Below are 21,234 nucleotides of genomic sequence, written 5' to 3'. Positions count from 1 at the left end.
GTGAGGTAATTCACTTTGGTAGGAATAACAGATGTGTTGAGTATAGGGCTAACGGGAGGACTTTGAATAGTGTGGAGGAGCAGAGGGATCTAGGTGTATGTGTGCATAGATCCCTGAAAGTTGGGAATCAAGTAGATAAGGTTGTTAAGAAGGCATATGGTGTCTTGGCGTTTATTGGTAGGGGGATTGAATTTAGGAGTCGTAGCGTTATGTTGCAACTGTACACAACTCTGGTGCGGCCGCACTTGGAGTACTGTGTGCAGTTCTGGTCCCCACATTACAGGAAGGATGTGGAGGCTTTGGAGAGGGTGCAGAGGAGGTTTACCAGGATGTTGCCTGGTATGGAGGGGAGATCCTATGAGGAGAGGCTGAGGGATTTGGGATTGTTTTCGCTGGAAAGGCGGCGGCTAAGAGGGGATCTTATTGAAACATATAAGATGATTAGAGGTTTAGATAGGGTGGATAGTGATAGCCTTTTTCCTCTGATGGAGAAATCCAGCACGAGGGGGCATGGCTTTAAATTGAGGGGGGGTAGTTATAGAACCGATGTCAGGGGTAGGTTCTTTACCCAGAGGGTGGTGAGGGATTGGAATGCACTGCCAGCATCAGTAGTAAATGCGCCTAGTTTGGGGGCGTTTAAGAGATCCGTAGATAGGTTCATGGACGAGAAGAAATTGGTTTAGGTTGGAGGGTCACAGTTTTTTTTTTTAACTGGTCGGTGCAACATCGTGGGCCGAAGGGCCTGTTCTGCGCTGTAATGTTCTATGTTCTAAGTCAGAGGCTGAGAATTCTGCAGAGAATAACACACCTCCTGACTTCCCAAAGCCTTTCCACTATCTATAAGGCAATAATCAGGAGTGCGATGGAATAGTCTCTAAATGAGTGCAACTCCAACAACACTCAAAAAGCTTCACACCATCCAGGACAAAGCAGCCCACGATTGACACCCTGTCCACCACCTTAAACATCCACTCCCTCCACCACCACAGCGGTAGCAGTGTGTACCATATACAAGATGAATCACAGTGACTCACTTAGGCTACTTTGAAACCATCAGCCAACCCACAACCTCTATCATCCAGAAGGGAAAGGCCAGCAAAAGCATGGGAAAAACACCACCTGCAAGTTCCTCCCCCAGCTACATACCATACTGACTTGGAGCTATTTTGTCATGATCAAAATGTGGAACTTCTTAACAGCACTGTGGGTGTACCTGGACTAAAGGATTGCAGCAATTCAAGATGGCAGTTTATCAAAGACAAATGGGGATCAGCAATAAGTGCTAGCCTAACCAGTGATGGCCACATTCCAGGAATGAATAAACAAAGAAATTCCGTATTTCTGCCACAATGCTGTACTGAAACCATCAGATTATTGTTGGACTGCTCACTGTGTACCTTCAATAGCAGAAATTATCCTTTGTTTTCTCTAACCACGTGGCATATCGTAGGTGAAGTAAACATCACTCACTCCCTTCCCAAATCTTCTCTTACTGAGCCATATCACCAATGTTCTTGGATGGCATTTGGGTACATGAGATTACCAAAGACAGACTTTGTATTCAATCCGTTCACTTCATCCCTCCTTCAAACACAGGACAGACTCACGATCGACATTCAGCAAGCTGCCTAACGGAGCGAAATCAATTCAACACGAGAACTTGCAACTTACCATTTTGTGACACTACACAAGATAGAACATCCAGAAGACTGCACACTTCATAATTTAGGTCTTTTAGAAAAATTAAAGGGAGGGAAGAGGAACTTTTGCATATACGTACCGGTTGCAACATTTATCAACCCAAACTTTATCCATACTGCAATAAAGCTTCTCCTGATCTTTCAAACAAACTTTACTGCAATTTTCAGTATTGAGTAATCACAATGATTCACGAATAGCTGGATAATAACCAAATTCACTTTTAACAAATTAAGCACTAATGTACTATTCAGCAGACGTGTAGGAAGTAATATGGAACACCAGCTGTTGAACTACAGGAATATAAAAATTACATTAACTGTACAAATATTGAAAGTTCATTTTTTTCTCCATACCAACATCAGTTTAAATGGATTGGGACCTACCAGAATTTCCAGACCTGTGGTCAACATGACCTCAATTTTGTTTTCAAGTGTGCAGGCCCTTTAAATTTTTCCTGCAACTGCGCAGGTGCAGTAATTTAAAGGGCTTGATGCGTGGCAACTTTTGGTTAACTTGCGCCCATGCTTAGCGGAAACACTGACCACGATGGTATTAAAATATTGGAATAAGGTTACAGACACATACCAGTTAAACACTCCAGCCAGAAGAAATTTGGGGGAGGATGCTGTTTTTATAAAATGTTATGCTGAATGTTATGCTAAATTTCAATAACACACTTGATATTTGCTCATCTCAAAATACTTAACATTAAAAATGATATTCCTTGGCACAATGGTAAACAGTTGCCCCATGTTAAAGCATCATCATGAAGTGAAAATAAAAGTAGAGAATAAAGAACACTGGTTACAAAATTTCTTCTTACTCTCTTTAATTTCATTTTCTCAATCAAAATAAGACAATAACAGATTCAGCTTTAAAATGTTTTTTTTTAAATTCCTCCAATTTATATTATAGTGTTGTGCTGACAGGGACTGCGAATAAAAATATACATTATCATAGATTCTTCACCAGCCTATAAAAAGGACTTTTTAAATGACTGTTACTGTCTAATTTTATTATGCAAAGACCAGGCGACAACCTTTTTCTTCCAATTTAATGAAGTGTACAGTACATGACACATGCAAAACTGCATGAACAGTTATATCCTTTAAAACGGTCACACTCTCCGTAAGCACTGTCTTAGCAAGACAAACCGATTCTGTACACAGTCAGAGGATATAAACTAATGAGCCAAATCTTCCATCATCAGATACTCAATTCTTCACTGGAAGACTTTTCTGTGACGTTTTTAAAAAAAAAAATTGGCCTCATTCCTTCTGGGAATAAGCTTCTGGAAAAAAAAAGGACTCAAAAAAAAAATCTTTCCTAAAATGGGACAACCACTTAACATGTTAAAAATTACCTTCTTGCTTTGCTTTTTCTTTCTCCTCCTTTGATGCTATTACTACAATCAGCTAGTTTGTTACTCTCACAAAAATGTTTGGAAAGTTGTGTGTTGTGCAGGTCACCAACAACAGTTTAGGATCTACCTAAAAAGTGTAATGGACAAAAATGAAAAAAAGCAAAATGAACATGTAAAAAATAAAATTAACAAAATATCTCACTTTTTTTTTAAATTTTGTTTAAAAAGCAAACAAAGGAAAAAGGTAATTTATAGTTAGTCAAGTTACAATAAGTGTTGTCTTTTACGGTTTTTTTTTGTAAAGTCTATTGTCTTCTGGAAGTGGAAATGTCAGCTCACTTGTCGATTCTCCCTGGAAAACATGTGGACTACCCCCTCCCAGGAAAAAAAATGCCCCCCTCCCCCAATCAAGCTCTGCAAAGGACCTATCCAAGCCACTCAGGACGACAAGGCAGTTTCCTTCTGTGTTTGCTGTGCTTGTGAACGTTGTTGCATTAACTTCTGATTTTCCAAATCTCTAAAATGTTTCTCGACCTGTCAGAAAGTAAGAGAAATAAAATTGAAAAAACATTTTTTTAATAACTACCTATCAATTGACTGTTACAGGCATTTGCAGAGCAAGTTTTGTCTTTAGAAGAGAGGCTGATAGCCATTGAGTCAAACATTATTCCAGAAACGATCACCACGCTGAACAAATAACTGAACCATAAAAATTGCACGCTTTCTATTAGGCAAGTCAATAAACATATCATGAGGTACCCGTACTGAGCTTCTTAGAGGAGATGGTCTCAGATTCAATCTTGATATGCAGCATCCTAGCCAACCTGAGGGGTCTGATAGAGTTGTGTTTTTTGCTTCCAGTTAAAAATCTTTAGAAGTGCATTGAGAAGAATGGATTCGGGTTTGAAAGCAGATTTCCACTCCATCTGACGAAGGAGCAGCGCTCCGAAAGCTAATGGCATTTGCTACCAAATAAACCTGTTGGACTTTAACCTGGTGTTGTTAAAACTCTTACTGTGTTTATCCCAGTCCAACGCCGGCATCTCCACATCTTAAATAGCCCACCAGCCCTCAGGAGAACTGACAAGAGAAACTGAGACACGATAAAAAAAATCATTTGAACAAGTATGAGATGATCAGAGATTCACTCCTGTCGTGTGAAAGTAAGGTCACACTTGACTAATATGTTGCAATTTTCTTTTGAGAAGGTAAACATGGTGGACCAGAGTGTGTCTGTGAATGCTGTCTAAACTTCTGAAAGCATTTTATAAAGTTCTGCACAAGAGATTATTGACAAAAATAAAAAAAGGGACAGAAATGGAAATACTCATGTCACAATTGGTAACTGTCTGGTAGGTGGGAGACAGTTAAGAGAAAGGGGCTGTACTCTGATTGACAGTATGTGACAAGAGATGTTCCCCAGAGATCTGTACTGGGCCTCAGCTTTCCAACACATGCATGATTTGAATATACAAAGAACAAAGAAAATTACAGCACAGGAACAGGCCCTTCAGCCCTCACCGACCATGCTGCCTGACTTCCGGGGACCATACCCCTCTATTCCCATCCTATTCATGCACTTGTCCAGATGCCTCTTAAAAGTTACTATTGTATCTGCTTCCATTACCTCCCCCATCAACGAGTTCCAGGCACCCACCATCCTCTGTAAAACAAACTTGCCTCATATCGACAGCACCCTTATTTCTTTAATCAACTTTGCAATTGGCACCACCATGAGACACATCAACCCGGTGTAGATGGATGTAGAAGGTCACAAAGGCATATAGAAGACAGACTGGGAAAAACTGTGGAAATGGAGTTAAACGTGGGAAATCTTGGAGTCATCCATTTTGGAACCAAGAAATATTCTGAATTGCGAGACTAGGTACTGTGGAGGAAAAAGGGGATTTGAGTATTGGACTGGTACAAAAATCAAAACGGTTAATGGAATACTATTCTTCATCACAAAGGGATGGGAATTTTTTTAAAAAAGGTAAGTTTCAGTTGCACAGAGCCTACATCAGACCCCACCTGCAATACTATGTTCAGCTTTGGGCACAGCACTTCAGGAAGGATAAAATAGTGGGGGCAGGGTGCATAGAACAGGATTATATTCCTTTGAATTTAGAAGTATGACAGAGACATAATGGAGCTGCTTAAAATCATAGAATGGTTACAGTACAGGAGGTCATTCAATCTGTTATGACTGTGCTGGCCATCAGAAGTAGCAATTCACCCAATGTCACTCGCCTGCTTTTACCCCACAGACCTGAAAAATCTTCTCTCCCAGGTATTGATCCAATTCCCTTTTGGAAGCCTCAACCACACGCCAAGGCAGTGCATTCTAGACCGTAACTGCTCACTGCATAAAAAAAGTTTACCTCATGTCACCTTTGCTTCTTTTGCCAGTTATGTTAAATCTCTGCCCCCTGTTCTTGATGCTTCCAGCGATGGAAACAGTTTCACTCTGTCCAGATCCTTCATGATTTGAATACCTGTTATCTAAACCCCTCAACCTTCACTTCTCCAAGGAGAACAGTCTGAATGCCTTCAATCTTTCTACAGAACTGAAGTCTTTCATCCCTGGTACCATTCTTGTAAATCTTTTCTGCACCCTTTCTAATGCCTTCGATTCTTCCTGACGATCTGGTGTCTAGAACTAGATATGACTCAATCAAGTTGAGGCAGTGTTTCCTCGGTGTTAACTGTACTCTATGCCCCTATTCATAAAGCCCAGGGAGCCATATGCCTTACTGGCCATGTTCTCAACCAGTCCTGGTATCTTCATGACTTGCACACATACATCCAGGTTGCTCTGCCCCGCATCCCTTTTAGAATTATACTCTATTTTAGATTGTGAGAATCAGTTCACACTTCTCTGCATTAGAATTACTCTTGCCAGTTGTCCACCCATTTCACCAACCTGTCAATGTCCCTTTGAAGGTCTACACTATCCTCACATTTACAACACACAAATCTTTCATGATCTGCAAACTTTAAAATTGTGCCCTATACTCAAAAGTCTAGGTCATTAATATATCAGGAATAGGAAGGATCCTAACAGCAATCCATGGGGAACTCGACTATAAGCCTTCCTCCGGTTCCAAAAAAAAATTTCCTGTCAATTTTGCATCCATGTTGCTACAGTCCCTTTTATTCCATTAGCTCTAACTTTTCTCACCAGTCTGTTGTGTGACACCTTATCAAATGCCTTTTGAAAGTCTATATATATATATTAACTGGCCTGTAGTTGCTAGCTCATATTTACACATTTTTTGAACAAGGGTGTAAAATTCAAATTCTCCAATCGTTTGATGCCACCCCGGAATCCAAAGACGACTGAAAAATTATGGTCAGTGCCTCTGCAGCTTCCACTTGCTTCCCTTAGTCTCTTTTGATGCAAATTATCCAGCTCTGCCGCCTTACCAACACTCAATTTTAAACCCTTGCAGTGTCTGAACTACCTCCTTTTTCATGACCTGGGCAGCAGCTTCTTCCTTAGTAAAGATGGATGCAAAGAATTCATTTAGTACCTCAGCCACGCCCCTTGCTTTAGTGTATAAATCCCTTTTTCTATCAAGAATCAACCCCACCCTTTTATTTTTTATTTGCTTATTTTTTGGATTCCTTTTACATTAGCTGCTAATTTCTCACATTTTCTTTTGGAATGGTCCTCTAAACCTCCTCTATTCAACCGAGTTCTCAATTTAGTATCCATCTGACACTTTGCCCGCTTCACCTTTAACCTCATGTCATCCAGGGAGCACTGGATGTTTTTTCCCTACCTTTCCCATTTGTGGGAATATACCTTGACTACACAAACCCTCTCTTCTCAGCAGCCCATTGTTCAGTTACAGTTTATGCCTGCTAATCTTGGACTCTAATTTATGGGGGCCAAATCCATTCTTATCTTGCTGAAGTTGGCTTTCCCCCAGTTATTTATTCTTAACTTGGATTGTTCCTTATGTTTTTTTTCCAGAGCCAGCCTAAACATAATGATACATTGATCACTGCCCCCAAATGTTTCCCTACTGACACTATCCATTTGGCCCAGCTCATTCCCAAAAAATGCCACCTCAGTTTCCTGAACCCTAGGAACTCTTGCCCCTCTCTGGCCTTTCCCCCACTGCTCTCAGTCTGTATTTGGATAATTAAAACCCTCTTTGTAACTACTAAATAATTACTGCACTTCAGTAATTTCCTTGCAAATTGTTACTCGACACCTTTCCCACTAGTTAGTGGCTTATAAACTAACCCAAGCAATTTAACTGCACTTTCCTTTCTTTAGCCCTACCCAAATAGATTCTGTCTTTGACCCTACTGGAGCATCCTCTCTCTCTTGCACTGCATTCTTTAATCAATACTATCCTTCTTCCTTTCCCATCTTTCCTGAAAATTGTAGGGAGGGTTCCATAGAGCAGATAGAGGGAAATGATTTCCTCACTTGTGTAAATACAATCTGAAAATTAGGGCTAGGCCATTTAGGAGTGAAATCAGAGGAAGCACTTGTACTACACAGTGGGTTGGTAACATCTGTACTCTCTCCAAACAAGCCATGGTATTGAGTCAATTGAAAACGTTCAAGACTAAGTGGCACATTTTGATTACGTAAAGATATCAAAGATATGGAACTATGGTAAGCAAATGAAGTAGAGTTTCAAGTGAATGGTGGAACAAGCTGTAGGGGCAGAAAGTGAGTGTCCCTACATAACCATGAGATAAAATCAGTTCAGGACTGAAAATGCAAGGTTTGTGTACCTGCCAAGTTCAGCAGTTTTGAACGGTCTTGGTTTTAAAACACAAGCATAATGTGCATTCACAGTTACCCAAAATAAAGCAATCTTAATTTTAAACTTCTTATATATTTTAGACATTTACTGCAAAGCAAAACTATGGGGACCTTGTTTCAAATTCCATTTTAATTCAGAGCCAGTCCATTCGATAACACAACTGATATAGAAGTGAAGGTAACATATTGAACTAACAAATCAAGACGCAAGTCTACAACTGACTATGCTTGTACAAAAACAAAGTAGGTGCCACAACAGTGAAGGAACTCAGATTGAACCTACTGCGTGCTTCTAAATCAACAGGTGGGATTTACTGCACAAGCCGACATGTTTCGTGGCGGCAGGAGACAGCCTGCCATTGGCCAGCGGTGGGATCTCCTGATCCCGCTGTTGTCAACAGACTTCCCTGTTGAATGCAACCCTTGATGTTGTGGACCCCACGGTGGGGGTGCACTCTTGCGGGACTGAAGGATCCCACTTGCACGAATAGCTGGAATGTTCTGGCCAGCCTTTGAGTCCGAGCCAGAAAGTGCTTTGAATGCACTGAAATATGTTAAATGTATTATTTACCAAACACAGAACCACCATGGCACAAAGTCATGCTTCTCAAGTTCAATAAAAATAAATCCCTTCCCTCCAAAAACACCCCCTCACTCCACTGCCCAATACCCTTACAAAATACATCCAACTGCGAGAGAGATTTATAGGTCCTGGAAAGAAAGGTCCAAAACTCGACAAATGAACTTCAGGCAATCATTTCCTTTTGGAGCCTGAAGTCAGTTTTGCACAAAAACAAAGTGACTTGAAATAAATCATGGGCTGTCGGTTCCACTCTAGAATTAGATGGTATGTTTCAGCCAAACAAACTTACAGTTTTTAACCTTGTGCTTAGCTCCATGCAAATTATTGCATTCAGCACTCTGCCATATTACAAGCAATGAAAGGATTAAAGATCTAGAGTAAATGCTTTGGAGAAACTGTTAGTTTTGTATAACCAGATGTTTCACTATTGATGAAGCCAAATGGAGCAATTGGATATGCCAACATACAAAGAGCCTTTCTCTCAAGGCGCACAGGTTTTGGTAATAGTAATGCTCAGATAGAACAGTATCCATTATGTAAATCTTTCTACACTGCCTAAAAGAAAAAACTATTAAAAAGCCATCATATTTTTATGAAATTTCAGCCAGTGACGGATCACAAATGTTGGCAACAATTGCTCTAATCTAGCTAACAGCTGCTGCTATCATAAGATCAGAAGTAGGCCATTCAGCCTCCCGAGCATATCCAGCCAGTCAGACAGATCATGGCCTCAAGCAACCTTTGATCCAGATCCCTGGATACCCTTGCCGAGCAAAATTATATTTGCAGTTTTGTGGCTTACTCTCATAGAAACAGGGTAGGCTATTCCACCGTGAAACTATCCTATCATTCAATTAAATAATGATTGGTCTATAGCTTAACTTCATACATCAACCAGTGTTCTATATGTCTCAATGAAATATATATCCCTCAATATCCTAATCCAACAAAAATCTATCGATCCCAATCCTAATGTTTTAACTGATCCAGCAGCCAGTCTTTCAGGGCAAAAGTTCAGATATCCAGTCCTCGCGTGCAAAACCCACGTCCTGATTTCATTCCTAAATATGCTATCTTTTATTTCAACTTTCTGCCCACCCCCCCTTTTCTGGATTTCTTCAGAGGAAATGAGTTTATCTGCACATAACCTTTCAAATCCCTTTCTCATTTTAAACTCCTCAAATAGATTACCCTCAACCATTTAAAATACAAGCTCAGTTTACGCAGCCAGCTCTCATATTTTAAACTCTTAAAACCTTGGCATTATTCTGGCAAATAAGTGTGGAATGAGCTGCCGGATAAAGTGGTAAATGCGGGGTCACTTTTAACATTTAAAGAAAAACTTGGACGGGTTCATGGATGAGAGGGGTGTGGAGGGATATGGTCCAAGTGCAGGTCAGTGGGACTAGGCAAAAAATGGTTCGGCACAGACAAGAAGGGCCAAAAGGCCTGTTTCTGAGCTATAATTTTCTATGGTTCTAAATCTGCAATGAAATCCCTCGACGGCCAATGCACCCTTCCCTGAAGTGCAACATCCAAAACTGCAGTGCTTCGGATGGGGTCGAAAGCTTTGTATGACTGAAGCACAACTTCCTTCCCTTTGAATTTGAGCCCCTTGAGATAAAAGGCAACTTCTATTAGACTTTTTAATAAGTTTTTGTACCCATTCATTTGCTTTTAGCAATTTATACTCTTGGGCACTAAGATTCATTTCCTCCTCCACCATTCTTAGTCTCTCAATTTAGAAAAACATAATTCTTGGATCCAAAGTGAAATCCATGGAACTCCATCTGGTAGTTTTGCCCACTGACTGCTTGATCATGTGCCTTTGCAATTTCCTGTTCCCAACTAAAACCTAGCATGCCCCCTAAATTGGTGTCAACAAACGAATGTATAACTCTCTATTCCCTCATACAAGTCAGGCATATGGTGAAAAGCTGAGACCCCAGTATAGATCCCTAGGGAATACTTGCTGCATCTTGTCAGAGTGCATTCCCTTTATCCCTAACTCTATCTCCTACCTCCCAACCAATTTACAACCCCCATCAGTTACCTTCCACAATATTATTTATTAAACTCGTATACAAAACCAAGTGAAATCATTTCTGGAGTTCCAAGCAGACAGCCTCCATCGATACTTCCCAATCTACCATGTTAGTAACCTTCTCAAAGAAATCATGACCTGCCCTTAAATTTAGCTCAATTGTCTGATCAGCTCATGCTCACCCAAGTGCTCAGTCACTGTGTCCTGGATTTTGTGGGGTTCTTGCCCACCGGTGGAGCACCAGCAGGGAAATCACCCATCGGTCACATGGGGTAGGCCTGACGGAATCAAGTGTCTTTCATGGTTTTAACTGGCCACTACCCAGCCACCTTTGATTGAGATGCCTGCGGCAGTCATGCAACCCTCATCTTGAGGCAAGTGACAGCAGAATAGGAGGTCACATGAATTTGGGGGGTGGGTGGGGGAGAGAGGAGAAGAGCTGGGGGGCTTTCAATGGCCCGTCCATCCTCCCACCTCTTCCTAGTGCCAGGACCCTGATCAGGCACAGAGTATCTGACAAGTGACCCTTTACCAGAAGGCTGCTCGAAAGCCCAACAGTGTTTGCCGAGCAGCCTTGAGGGCGCAGGAAAGTCATGCTACCCCTGTTAAATCCCGAGTTAACACTAAATTGCGACAGTCTCAGAGATAATGGGTATCAACTGGCTCATTAATGAGCCTAATTGACATCACATCTCCAGTAGCTGGGAATCCCACGTCAACCTCTTCTGCCCTGACTTAATCAGCGGATGTTATCCTGCCATTTGAAGACTATGGGCCTCCCCCACAATTGTGAACCCAGCCATCATGGATCTCTGTGACAGGCTGCATTAAATCCACAGTGATAAAAGACTAATTACCCCGCAACTGATGTTAAATGAACAGGTTTAAGTTCCCTACTTCGCCCTCTCCCTCCCTCAATAACAGTAATTTTCAATTATCCAATCCAAAGGCATAAGTCTGAATCTGGACAGCATATGACTAATGCAGCTATAAATTCCTCACCCATTTTTCCTTAGTGGAAACCATAAGGTTCTCGAGATTTGCCGCAAGTCCTATTATTTCTCTATTACAATTTTGTAAAGCTGATAATAAATCCAATTAGTTCCAGTTTTTGACTTAAGATTCCCTTGTATCACTGGTATTGTGTTCTTTTGGTATAGTTACACAGTACAGCAAGTGTTTCATTTAAGACCAGCATTTCCTGATGGTCTATCTCAGCTGCATCTTGCCCAAAAGTGCCACATTCTCCTGACCACATTATTTTTGTTAGCCTAGATATTCTTTACAATTTTTGCCCCCAAATTCCCTCTTTTCACCTCATTGTTTTCTTGTATCCTTGTTATTTATACCTTTTGTCATTCATTGATGTCTACTTTTCCTTGCAATTATAAGTCTTTTCTTTTGGACTGACTTTCCCTTACTTTGTCTGTTAGCTATGGTTGCTTAACTGCTGAAGTGGAGCTTTCGCCATCTATTGTTCTAGAGAATAAATTCTACATTTACCTGTAGGTTAAGCTGTTGCTATAGCTGTTGGGGTGAAAGGAATCAAGGGACATTTTTTGTGTGTTTTTGTGTGTGTGTGTGTGTGTGTGTGTGTGTGTGTGTGTGTGTGTGTGGGGGGGGGGTGGGGGGGGGAGAAGAGAGGAGGAGGAGAGAGAGAGAGAGAGAATGATGATGATGATCAGGATATTGAATCAGCCATGATCAAAATGAATGATAGCGCAGGCTCAAAGAGCTGAATGGCCTACTCCTGCTTCTAGCTTCTATGCAAGCTCAGCTTACTGTGGTCAATTTCTTGTCCCTTTAAAGTTTGTTTCCCCTAAATTTAAAACTTTGGTTTTTGACTCTTCTTTCTCCTTTTCAAAGCCAATATCAAATTCAGTTAAATTGTGGTCTCCATTTGGAAGGTGGTCCCTTCCCTTTAGATGGTCAACTAATTCTGGTTTGTTTCTCATCATTAAACTTTGTCCTACTTGTTTACTTCAACTTTAAAACGTATTGTTCCAGAAACTGTTACAAATACATTCTAGTAATTTGCCATTACTGCATGAACTGCTCTGCTTCTCCAATCTGTGGAAATTAAAATAGCCCATGATAACCACATTATTCCTACTACATGCTTCCCTGATTTCCAAATTTATACATCCTCCTACAACATCACTGTCAGGAGGTCTGTGGCAGGTCCAAAGTCTTGCATCTGTTGTTGTTCCTTAGTTCTACCCGTGGTGTTTCCACTGCCTCATCACCCTTACTGAAATCCTCTCTTTTTCCTTCTGTAATCAAGTGGAAAATATTCACTTTAAAGTTTATTTTTTCCTGTGCAGATGAAATAATGAACTGTTTAGGAATGAAAGATTGTTCTTTGATGCCAGGAAAATAATCAAGCCAAAGGGGGGTGGCTACGATTGCAAATTACCTTAACACAAACTGGATATTTGTACAAGTTAAGTTTAATCTATCTGGCACATGTGAAAGCAAAACACATTTAAACGTACAAAGATTCACTTACAACAGAACAGCAGCATTATATTTGTGTTTAGTCAAATATTACAGTATTTTCAATGTTCTTAGCATATCCATTTGTTCGGGCTGTATGGTATTCCGATTAGTTTCTGATTCACTCCTTTCCCTTCTACCATTGTTTTGCGCGCTTTAAATAACTTGAATGCCTGATTTTTAGCTTCATCATAATTTTTTAAAAATCAAACCATTGCTGAAATCTTGCTGCTGTTCATACTGGCAGGATCTTATAGTAAACGGGAAACCCCCACTGACAATGGTGGGACCATAAGATCCAGCTGCCAGCGAGCGACGCGCCGCCACCTGCCACCACCAAACATGCCGCAGAAAGAGAGAAAAATCCTGTCCCTGGACTGCTCATCATGTTCAGAACCAAATCGCAATAGCATTCCAAGTATGAACTGTATTTTTATTTAGTTCCAAGTTTACTTTGCGTTAATCCTTTACTTCAGAGACAGTTACACAATTATTTCTGATGAAGTTACACCAGCTTATTAGAATCCTGTCAGCTCGATTCTGCAACTGATCATACTAGTTTCATTCAAGCACAGACCAAAACAGAGAAGGGAAATTGCATTCATGAAAAATGGCTTGTAAAACTGTTTGGAAACACACATGTCTGAGATTTCCATTCATAACTCGACTGCAATAGAAATAATATATGGCTTTAAAGGTTTATTCAAAGTATTTTTCAATGAAAACAGCGATTATATGTAAGCAACAGCATAAAGGAATGGGGAAGAAAGAGAACCTAACCATACTGAATGGAGTAGTGTCCACTGGTCAATATCAAATGGTTCTAAAACTTGTACAATTTGTTGCCAAACTGATTTAGGTGTGTGCATTTTGCAATAAACACAAAGACAAGTGGCCATATTGAAGGAAATCTTCAGGAGAACAATTAACACGACAATATCTAGTTTGTTCACCCACATGGGGAAACAAGTAGACAGTTCTTTGATAGCAGCCATTATTTGCACAAAGAGACAAACAGCTTCATCAATAGATGATCCCATGAACATTAATGCAAAACCAGTAACTCTCAGTGCTTTAATAAATAAGTGTACAAAAACAACTTTAAATCTCAAAACTTAACAGCCCCATTTCTCGCTAATGCATGTTCTTGACCTTAAGCAGGTCATCAGGAAGCAGGCTTTAGAGGGGTTCAAAATATGGGATATTCTCTTTTGAAGTATAAAATAAGTCATCGGTCTATCCTGTATGCCAAAGAATACATGTAGGGGAAAAATCTAAATAGGGAGGATGTAAAGGTTCTAAATGGAGTTGACAAAATGTACATATTTTACTTACTATTTTGCGTACGTGACTTAATGCGCTTCCCTCTTTGCCTTTACAGTTCTCAACTTGGTAAGGTGGTACAATTACAACTTCTTCCATGACGATTATGCTCTTCTCTTGCCATTTACAGTCCTTGATGCTAAAAAAAAAGTGTTATGTAAGTTTGCTGGATAAGAGATAACTACAGATTTCCAATCCATTAAGCTACATCAAAATTATATCAAACTTTCATTTATAATAAACACATTGTTTAGTATAAAATACTGTTGCAACATCTGGAAAACACAATGGCATTTACGCTCGTGTTCATACACACATAGTTACATATGATGTGGAGATGCTGGCGTTGGACTGGGGTGGGCACAGTGAGAATTCTCACATCAGGTTTAAGTCCAACAGGTTTATTTGGAATCATGAGCTCCGAGCGCTGCTCCTTCAGCAGGTGTGTGGAGTCTAGCCCTGCTCACCTGGTGTTGAGACTTCTCATCATGTTACATAGGCACTGTTTGGGAGGGCAAATATTTCCCCAAAATCGGGAGGAAAGTTACCCATTTCCCCCAGACACCATCATTGTTGCAGAGACACTAACCCAGGAAAATAACTGCAATTGTTTGACTGATTAGCTAACAGTTTTATTAGAATAACACTGCTCTCCTCCATTCTTCTCTTCTCAAAGCTGGAGAATCGCACAGTAACCCTGTGCAATCAATGTGAAACCAGGAAGTCATCCTTATTATTTTAAGGGGTACTGATTTTTTCCCCTGCCATACAAGGTCTAAACTAATATCTACGAAAGTGCACAAAAGGGCAACTGTGAACGCATACACCAACAACAGGTTGACACCTTTTAGAAAAAAAAACTGGAATTTCTTCTGGGCAAAAGCACAATCTTACATCCTATTGGAGGGGGGAGGGAGGGGATGAGAAAGCTAGTATTACTGCACAGTCAGATAACAATATCCAAGTTTCCCAGTTTGTAGGTTAAATACCACACACAGTGATCATTATAATTTTAGTTTTATAAAATGAGATACAACTGTAAACTTGAAACAACAGATGTATTTTGCTATAAAGTTCTATTCTCTTGGCAAATGCTGTACAGTTGTCTGGTCAGTATGTGAGGGTGCTGGGGGGGGAAGCAAATCAACGCAGAAGTCACTCCAAGCTACTATCACAATTTTTTTGGTGGATAGATCTAAAATCTTAACACTTGTTTAAAAGCAAAAAAGTTAGAAATAGCTTTTAAAATAAAGTTTACTAAAGTATGAATTATTAAACAATTTCTGCACCTTGACCACTGCTGAATTGAAGTGTTCAGCAAGTGAAGAGCATTTTTAAAATCAAGTAATTCCAAGCTCCCCCCCCCTCCCCCCAAGAATGCATGTTTCAAATAGTTTTCTTTTTAATTCATAGTCTCTAAGCAGAGTGACTACTAATAACAGAGTAAAAAGGACTTTTTGTTGTGGTAGTTGTCAGTTTCACTGAGTAGTGGGAGCAAGATGGCTTTGTGTTCATCATCCCAGCTCCTTCACTAACTGTGCCCAGATAGAAAGGGAATAGAGGGTATTGGATTGACATATTCCAGTACCCACCTTCAAAAACAGTAAAGTGATTGCAATTCTAATATCACCAATCAGCACACAAACTTACTTTTTAAAAATGTTGAATCAAATTTGGAATACAAAATTCACTCTAACAGTTTATGCAGCAAGTAACTCAGCCACATAGACCGGGAATATCGTCACTCCAAAGCTACAACTGGCATTAACAACATGGGCTTTCTTGGCGGAGGTTAAAAATAAAAGGAAACGGACAGAATTTCAGTCACAGCTGCTATCCAGCAAGCCTTGCCTGACAACACATATCGATGCCACCCAAGGGCAGCATCAGAATTAGCTTCAAGCTCAGCAGCGATGGACCTCACAGTCTAGTCTCTCATGAAATTCACTTGGACAAGGTGCCCAAAAGGGCAACTGTGAACGCATACACCAGCAAAAGGTTGACACCTTTAGATAAAAAAACTGGAATTTCTTCTGGGCAAAAGCACAATCTTACATCCTATTGGAGGGGGGAGGGAGGGGATAAAAAGCTAGTATTACTGTACAATCAGATAACAATATGGTGCTACTCATGCATCATTATTATTTTTCAATTCATCTCACGAGTAGAGTTTTGAAAAAATGATTTTTATTTTTTGAATATTTGTCACAAACAGTTGATACCTAGCAATATAATTTCATGCACTTTCTACTGATAATAAAACTCAAGAGCTTTGTTATTATTTAAGGTCACAGAACAACAAAGAATTCTTACGGAAATTATTCACATATTTATACAACCTATATCAAGGCAGTTAACAAGCAATTGAACAGTCTACACCATTACATCTTTCCCTTGTTAAGTATTAATAAATAATCTAAAGATTGAATAAATACCACAATCTTTAATCATTGAAATAATTTTGTATCCGCACTGGCCTTCAGTTGGAGAACATTGCTGATATTATTATACAGATTCTGAAGGCTGCATGTTTTAAATTAAATCAACCGTCTTCTCATGTTACCACCTTTCCCATTCTCTGTTTTTACAAAAGTTGCCATTTCCTTTTTGAAAAGCTGTCTTTGAAGAAAGAAGGCAGTGACAAAGAAAAGTACTGAACTTACGTCTTATGGATAGTCTGAAAAAGCTGCTGCCCTTCTGGAGAGACTCCAGCGCTAATTGCATATGCTTGGCTTAATTTCTCTTCCTTCTCTGTCCGTGCTCGGTTGGCAAGCTGGTAATAAAGTAACAGTTTATAAATATCAGACACTTCTGGTGTCACAATTTTATAATTGACTGGAACCTAATCTAAAATGTTACCACCAACTTTCTTTACAATTCAAAGTTGGTAAACAGCATAAATCTTAAACAGGAGGGTTATCGAGAACATTTATTCATTCTTCTGATCCGTATTTAAGCATACAGTTCATTTAAAAAAAGATTTTGGGTGGCTTTTGACTCGAGTCTTTTCTTTCACTATTTTATTGCGTCTGTGAAACTAAAGTGGCACCAGGTTTTAGGCATCACATCTGGAATCCCAGATATGGCTCTTGCTTGAGATTTATATGCATGAAGTTCACAGAAAACATAAAACTCCTCAATGGCTTAACCTACCAACACTACAGCGCCAGGGACCCAGGTCAGATTCCCGGCTTGGGTCACTGTCTGCACATTCTCCCCATGTCTGCGTGGGTTTCCCCCAGGTGCTCCGGTTTCCTCCCACAGTCCAAAAGACATGCTGGTTAGGTGCATTGGCCATGCTAAATTCTCCCTCAGTGTATCTGAACAGGTGCCGGAGTGTAGCGACTGGGGATTTTCACAGTAACTTCATTGCAGTGTTGATGCAAGTCTATTTGTGACACTAATAAATAAACTTTAAAACACTAAACCAGAACATCAAGTGAAGTGGCAGCAAAGGTGCCACAATTAGCCCTAGTGCACCTAGACCTGAAGAGTGTCAGGACACTTGGTGGGAAGAAACCAAGTTTCACTTAATTCAGAAAAAGTTGCCAGCTGAGAGAAGGTGTAGACTTGGTTTCAACATCTTCCACAGACCACCAATCTGTCAGGCTCAGATAGTTTAACAAAATATTAGCCGGCAAATGACACCTGTGGAACTATAACCCATCGGCTTCAGGGAAGAAGTTATTTCTAAATTTAAATAATGCGACTTTAGTAAAGTTACACAGATACAGGATGTAAGGAGGATGGCAAATCTTGACAGTTCTCAACCTATGTATCCTAGAGTCATAACACATTGGCAATTTAATTTAGCTGCGGGATTCAGCTCAAAGATTATCAGTCTTGACAAAGAGAATTTCCAATTGCAAATGAGCTTAGGGGAAACTGGAATTAAACTGGAACCAGATAAAGATAGATGTAACAAAAACAGAAAATGTTGGAGAAACTCAGCCGATCTGGCTGCATCAGTGGAGAGAGAATAGAGCCAACGTTTCAAGTCTGGATGACCCTTCGTCATCCAGAGTTGAAATGTTGGCTCTATTCTCTCTCCACAGGTGCTGCAAGACCCGCTGAATTTCTCCAGCATTTTCTGTTTCAGATTCCAGCATCTGCAGTATTTTGCCTTTATCTAAAGATAAATGTTGTGATCTGACAACTACAAAACTGGCAAATAACTACAATAAAAGTAAAATATTACAGATGCTGGAAATCCAAAACAAGAAGTTGGAAAAGCTCAGCCGATCTGGCAGCATCCGTAGAGAGAGAAACAGACTTTTGGCCCAATATGACTCTTTGGTTCTTCGGAAGTGTGATGGGTTTCATGTTGCTGAAAGGGGGTGGGGAGGAGCAGATGGAGCAAAATAAAAAAGGTCAAAGATAGCTTGGAGGTCAGGAGAGATTAAACAAAGTTGTCATGGGAAGTGGTTATGCAAGTCTTCTCTACATCGGGGAGACTAAACGTATGCTGGTGATACCTTCGCTCAGTCTGCAGCAAGGCCCAACCTCTCAGTTGCTTTCCATTTCAATTCACCATCTTGTTCTCATACTCACGTTTCTGCCCTCAGGCTGCTGCAATGTTCCAGTGAAGGCCAACTCAAGCTCAAGGAACACCACCTAATCTGCCAAGTATACCCTTTACAGCTTTCTGGATTCAACAATTTCAGACCATGAACTCCCAACCTCACCCAAGTGCCTGTCTGTATCTTATTCTCATGTTGTTGCTTTCAGACAGTGCTGACCTTTTCTGCGAGCAATACATTGTTATCTTACTTTCAGATAGTGCCGACCCACCTGCTTTTTCAACAGTATAAAACCCATCATATTTCTACCTCACTTCAGTTCTGAAGTCAAATTGGACTTGAAACATGTTTCTCTCTCCACAGATGTCAGAGCTGATGAATCTTTCCAGCATTTTCTGCTTTTATTTCTGGAAACTAAGTTCTGGGAGAATGAGAAAGATGTGTTGGTGTGCTCGTTAGACTTTACATAAGTGCAAGACTCAGTATGGAATCTGCTAGAACTCCAAGTAGCTTGATGGAGTAATAGGTTAAGAGAGACACAAGAGTACAAGGCATTGCACAAGGACAAACAAAATAATAAGGTGGCTCAAAATGGAAATGGGACTCTGTTGAAGTGGCATCTGATCCATCTTGCTCAATACTGAAAGGAACCATGTTTCAAGATTGGGCTGTCAGAAAATGGATAAACAAACCACGGTGCATGAAATAGGTGACTGGTATTTACCAAGAGCTGGTGTTAAAAGAAAGTGTCCAACATCAGTTTTTCCAATACCAAGATTGCACCCATAATACAAGATGTAGAATTGAAGGTTCGAGAAATCAGGTACTAATAGGAAAGAAATTAAAGTCAATTTCTACAACAGGAAAGTTGTATGTTCAGCAAAGGGAAAAGTTAACAGATAGAGATCAAATCACATCAGGAGGTAACAGAACGGGTCCCAGCCAGCAAAAGGCTATGTACACAGCCAAGGACTCTGTGCAACAATGAAAGTGTAACAGTTGGAGAGCATGAAGGGATGGCCTTATCAAATTTATGACAAGCTTGGCCATCATGATGAAAAAAGTCTCTCTTTTTCCTCCCCAACAAGAAACAATGGACACAATACTGACCAGTGCATTGAGTTAGCCGATTTCAGCTAGGACAGGAATGGGGAACTACATATAACCTTTCTCAAAAATGAAGGAAAAGTTAGCCAAGATTCTGCTTCCCATCTCATAACTCCTGATAGAAATGATAAGCACCATGGACATCAAGGCCAGGCTTAATTGCAATGTAGCTATGTAAATTGTTGACAATCTAGGTTAAGATATGCAAAATAATCACAAAGGTGACATACCAGAGCTACCTGGATGAGAGTTATTGAGCTGGAAGCCCAGCAAAAGACGCGTGATGCATCAGGGAGGGGGAAAGTTTCCCAGACACTTTATTCCAGAAGCCAGTCAAACCCCTCAAGATAGGGTCTTCGAATCTGGTCAGTGGTCAGGGCAGGAGGGCATGATTGCAAGTAAAGCACATAAGGGGATTAAGAAGTGCAAGCAGTGTGCACCATCTACCAAGACACACTGCAGGAACTCAAAGCTGCATTAGACAGCACCTCCCAAACCCCACAACCACCATCTAAAAAAGACAAAGGCAGCAGATACAACCATTCACCATCCTGACTGAAATGTATTTCCATCCCTTCACTGTCACTCAGCAAAATCCTAGAACTCCCTCCCTAACAGCACTGTTAGTATTCTTCTCACTTGCCTTTCCACCTATTTTGTGTCGTCTGTAAATTTGGCTACCTGCATTTGCTTTCTTCCTCCAAGTCATTAAGATGTATTGTAAACAATTGCAGTCCCAGCATTTTTGCATGTAGAGGGGACTGGTTAAGTAACAGGAAGGGCAAAATATGGATAAATGGGTCTTTTTGGGTTGACAAGCTGTCACTAAAGGAGTACCACAGAGATCATTGTTGGGGCTTCCAACTATTTAAATCTTTATCTATTACTTGGATGAAGCACTGAATGTATGATAGCCAAAGATAGGTAGGGCAGCAAGTTGTCAAATGGAGGTAGGGTCCACAAAGGGATACATAGTTAGGTTGAGTAGGAAAATTGGAGTTGGAGTACAATTTGGGGAAAGATGAAACTGGCAGGAAGCGGCAGGCCATTTTAAATGGAGACAGATTAAAGAACTCAATGGTACAGAGGGATCTGGCTGCCTTGGTACATGAAAGGTTAATATGTAGGTAGCAAATAGCATGTTGCCATTTACTGCAAGGGGAATGGAAGATAAAAGTAGGGAAGCTTTACTGCAGCTGTCCAAGGCCTTGGTCGGATCACATTTGGAGTACGGTGTATAATTCTGGCCTCTATTTTAGAAAGGATATAATTGCACTCATTCCTGGGATGAAGGGCTTATCTTGAAGA

General features: G+C 40.4%; 1 protein-coding gene across 1 annotated transcript in view; it reads right to left on the bottom strand.

The window, feature by feature from the left end:
- Positions 1-2,315: 2,315 nt before the first annotated feature.
- Positions 2,316-21,234, bottom strand: part of lsm12b (LSM12 homolog b) — a 39,966-nt gene continuing 21,047 nt past the window's right edge. Inside the window, exons 3-5 of the mRNA XM_078223944.1 lie at positions 16,963-17,072; positions 14,312-14,438; positions 2,316-3,598 (exon numbers count right to left, since the gene is read on the bottom strand). Of these exons, the coding sequence (XP_078080070.1) occupies positions 3,503-3,598; positions 14,312-14,438; positions 16,963-17,072 (333 nt within the window). The 3' untranslated portion in view covers positions 2,316-3,502. The remainder of the gene's footprint in view (positions 3,599-14,311; positions 14,439-16,962; positions 17,073-21,234) is intronic.

Source organism: Mustelus asterias, chromosome 11, assembly GCF_964213995.1.
Source record: "Mustelus asterias chromosome 11, sMusAst1.hap1.1, whole genome shotgun sequence".
NCBI classification, from domain to species: Eukaryota; Metazoa; Chordata; class Chondrichthyes; order Carcharhiniformes; family Triakidae; genus Mustelus; species Mustelus asterias.
This window is presented reverse-complemented; position numbering and strand designations above follow the sequence as displayed.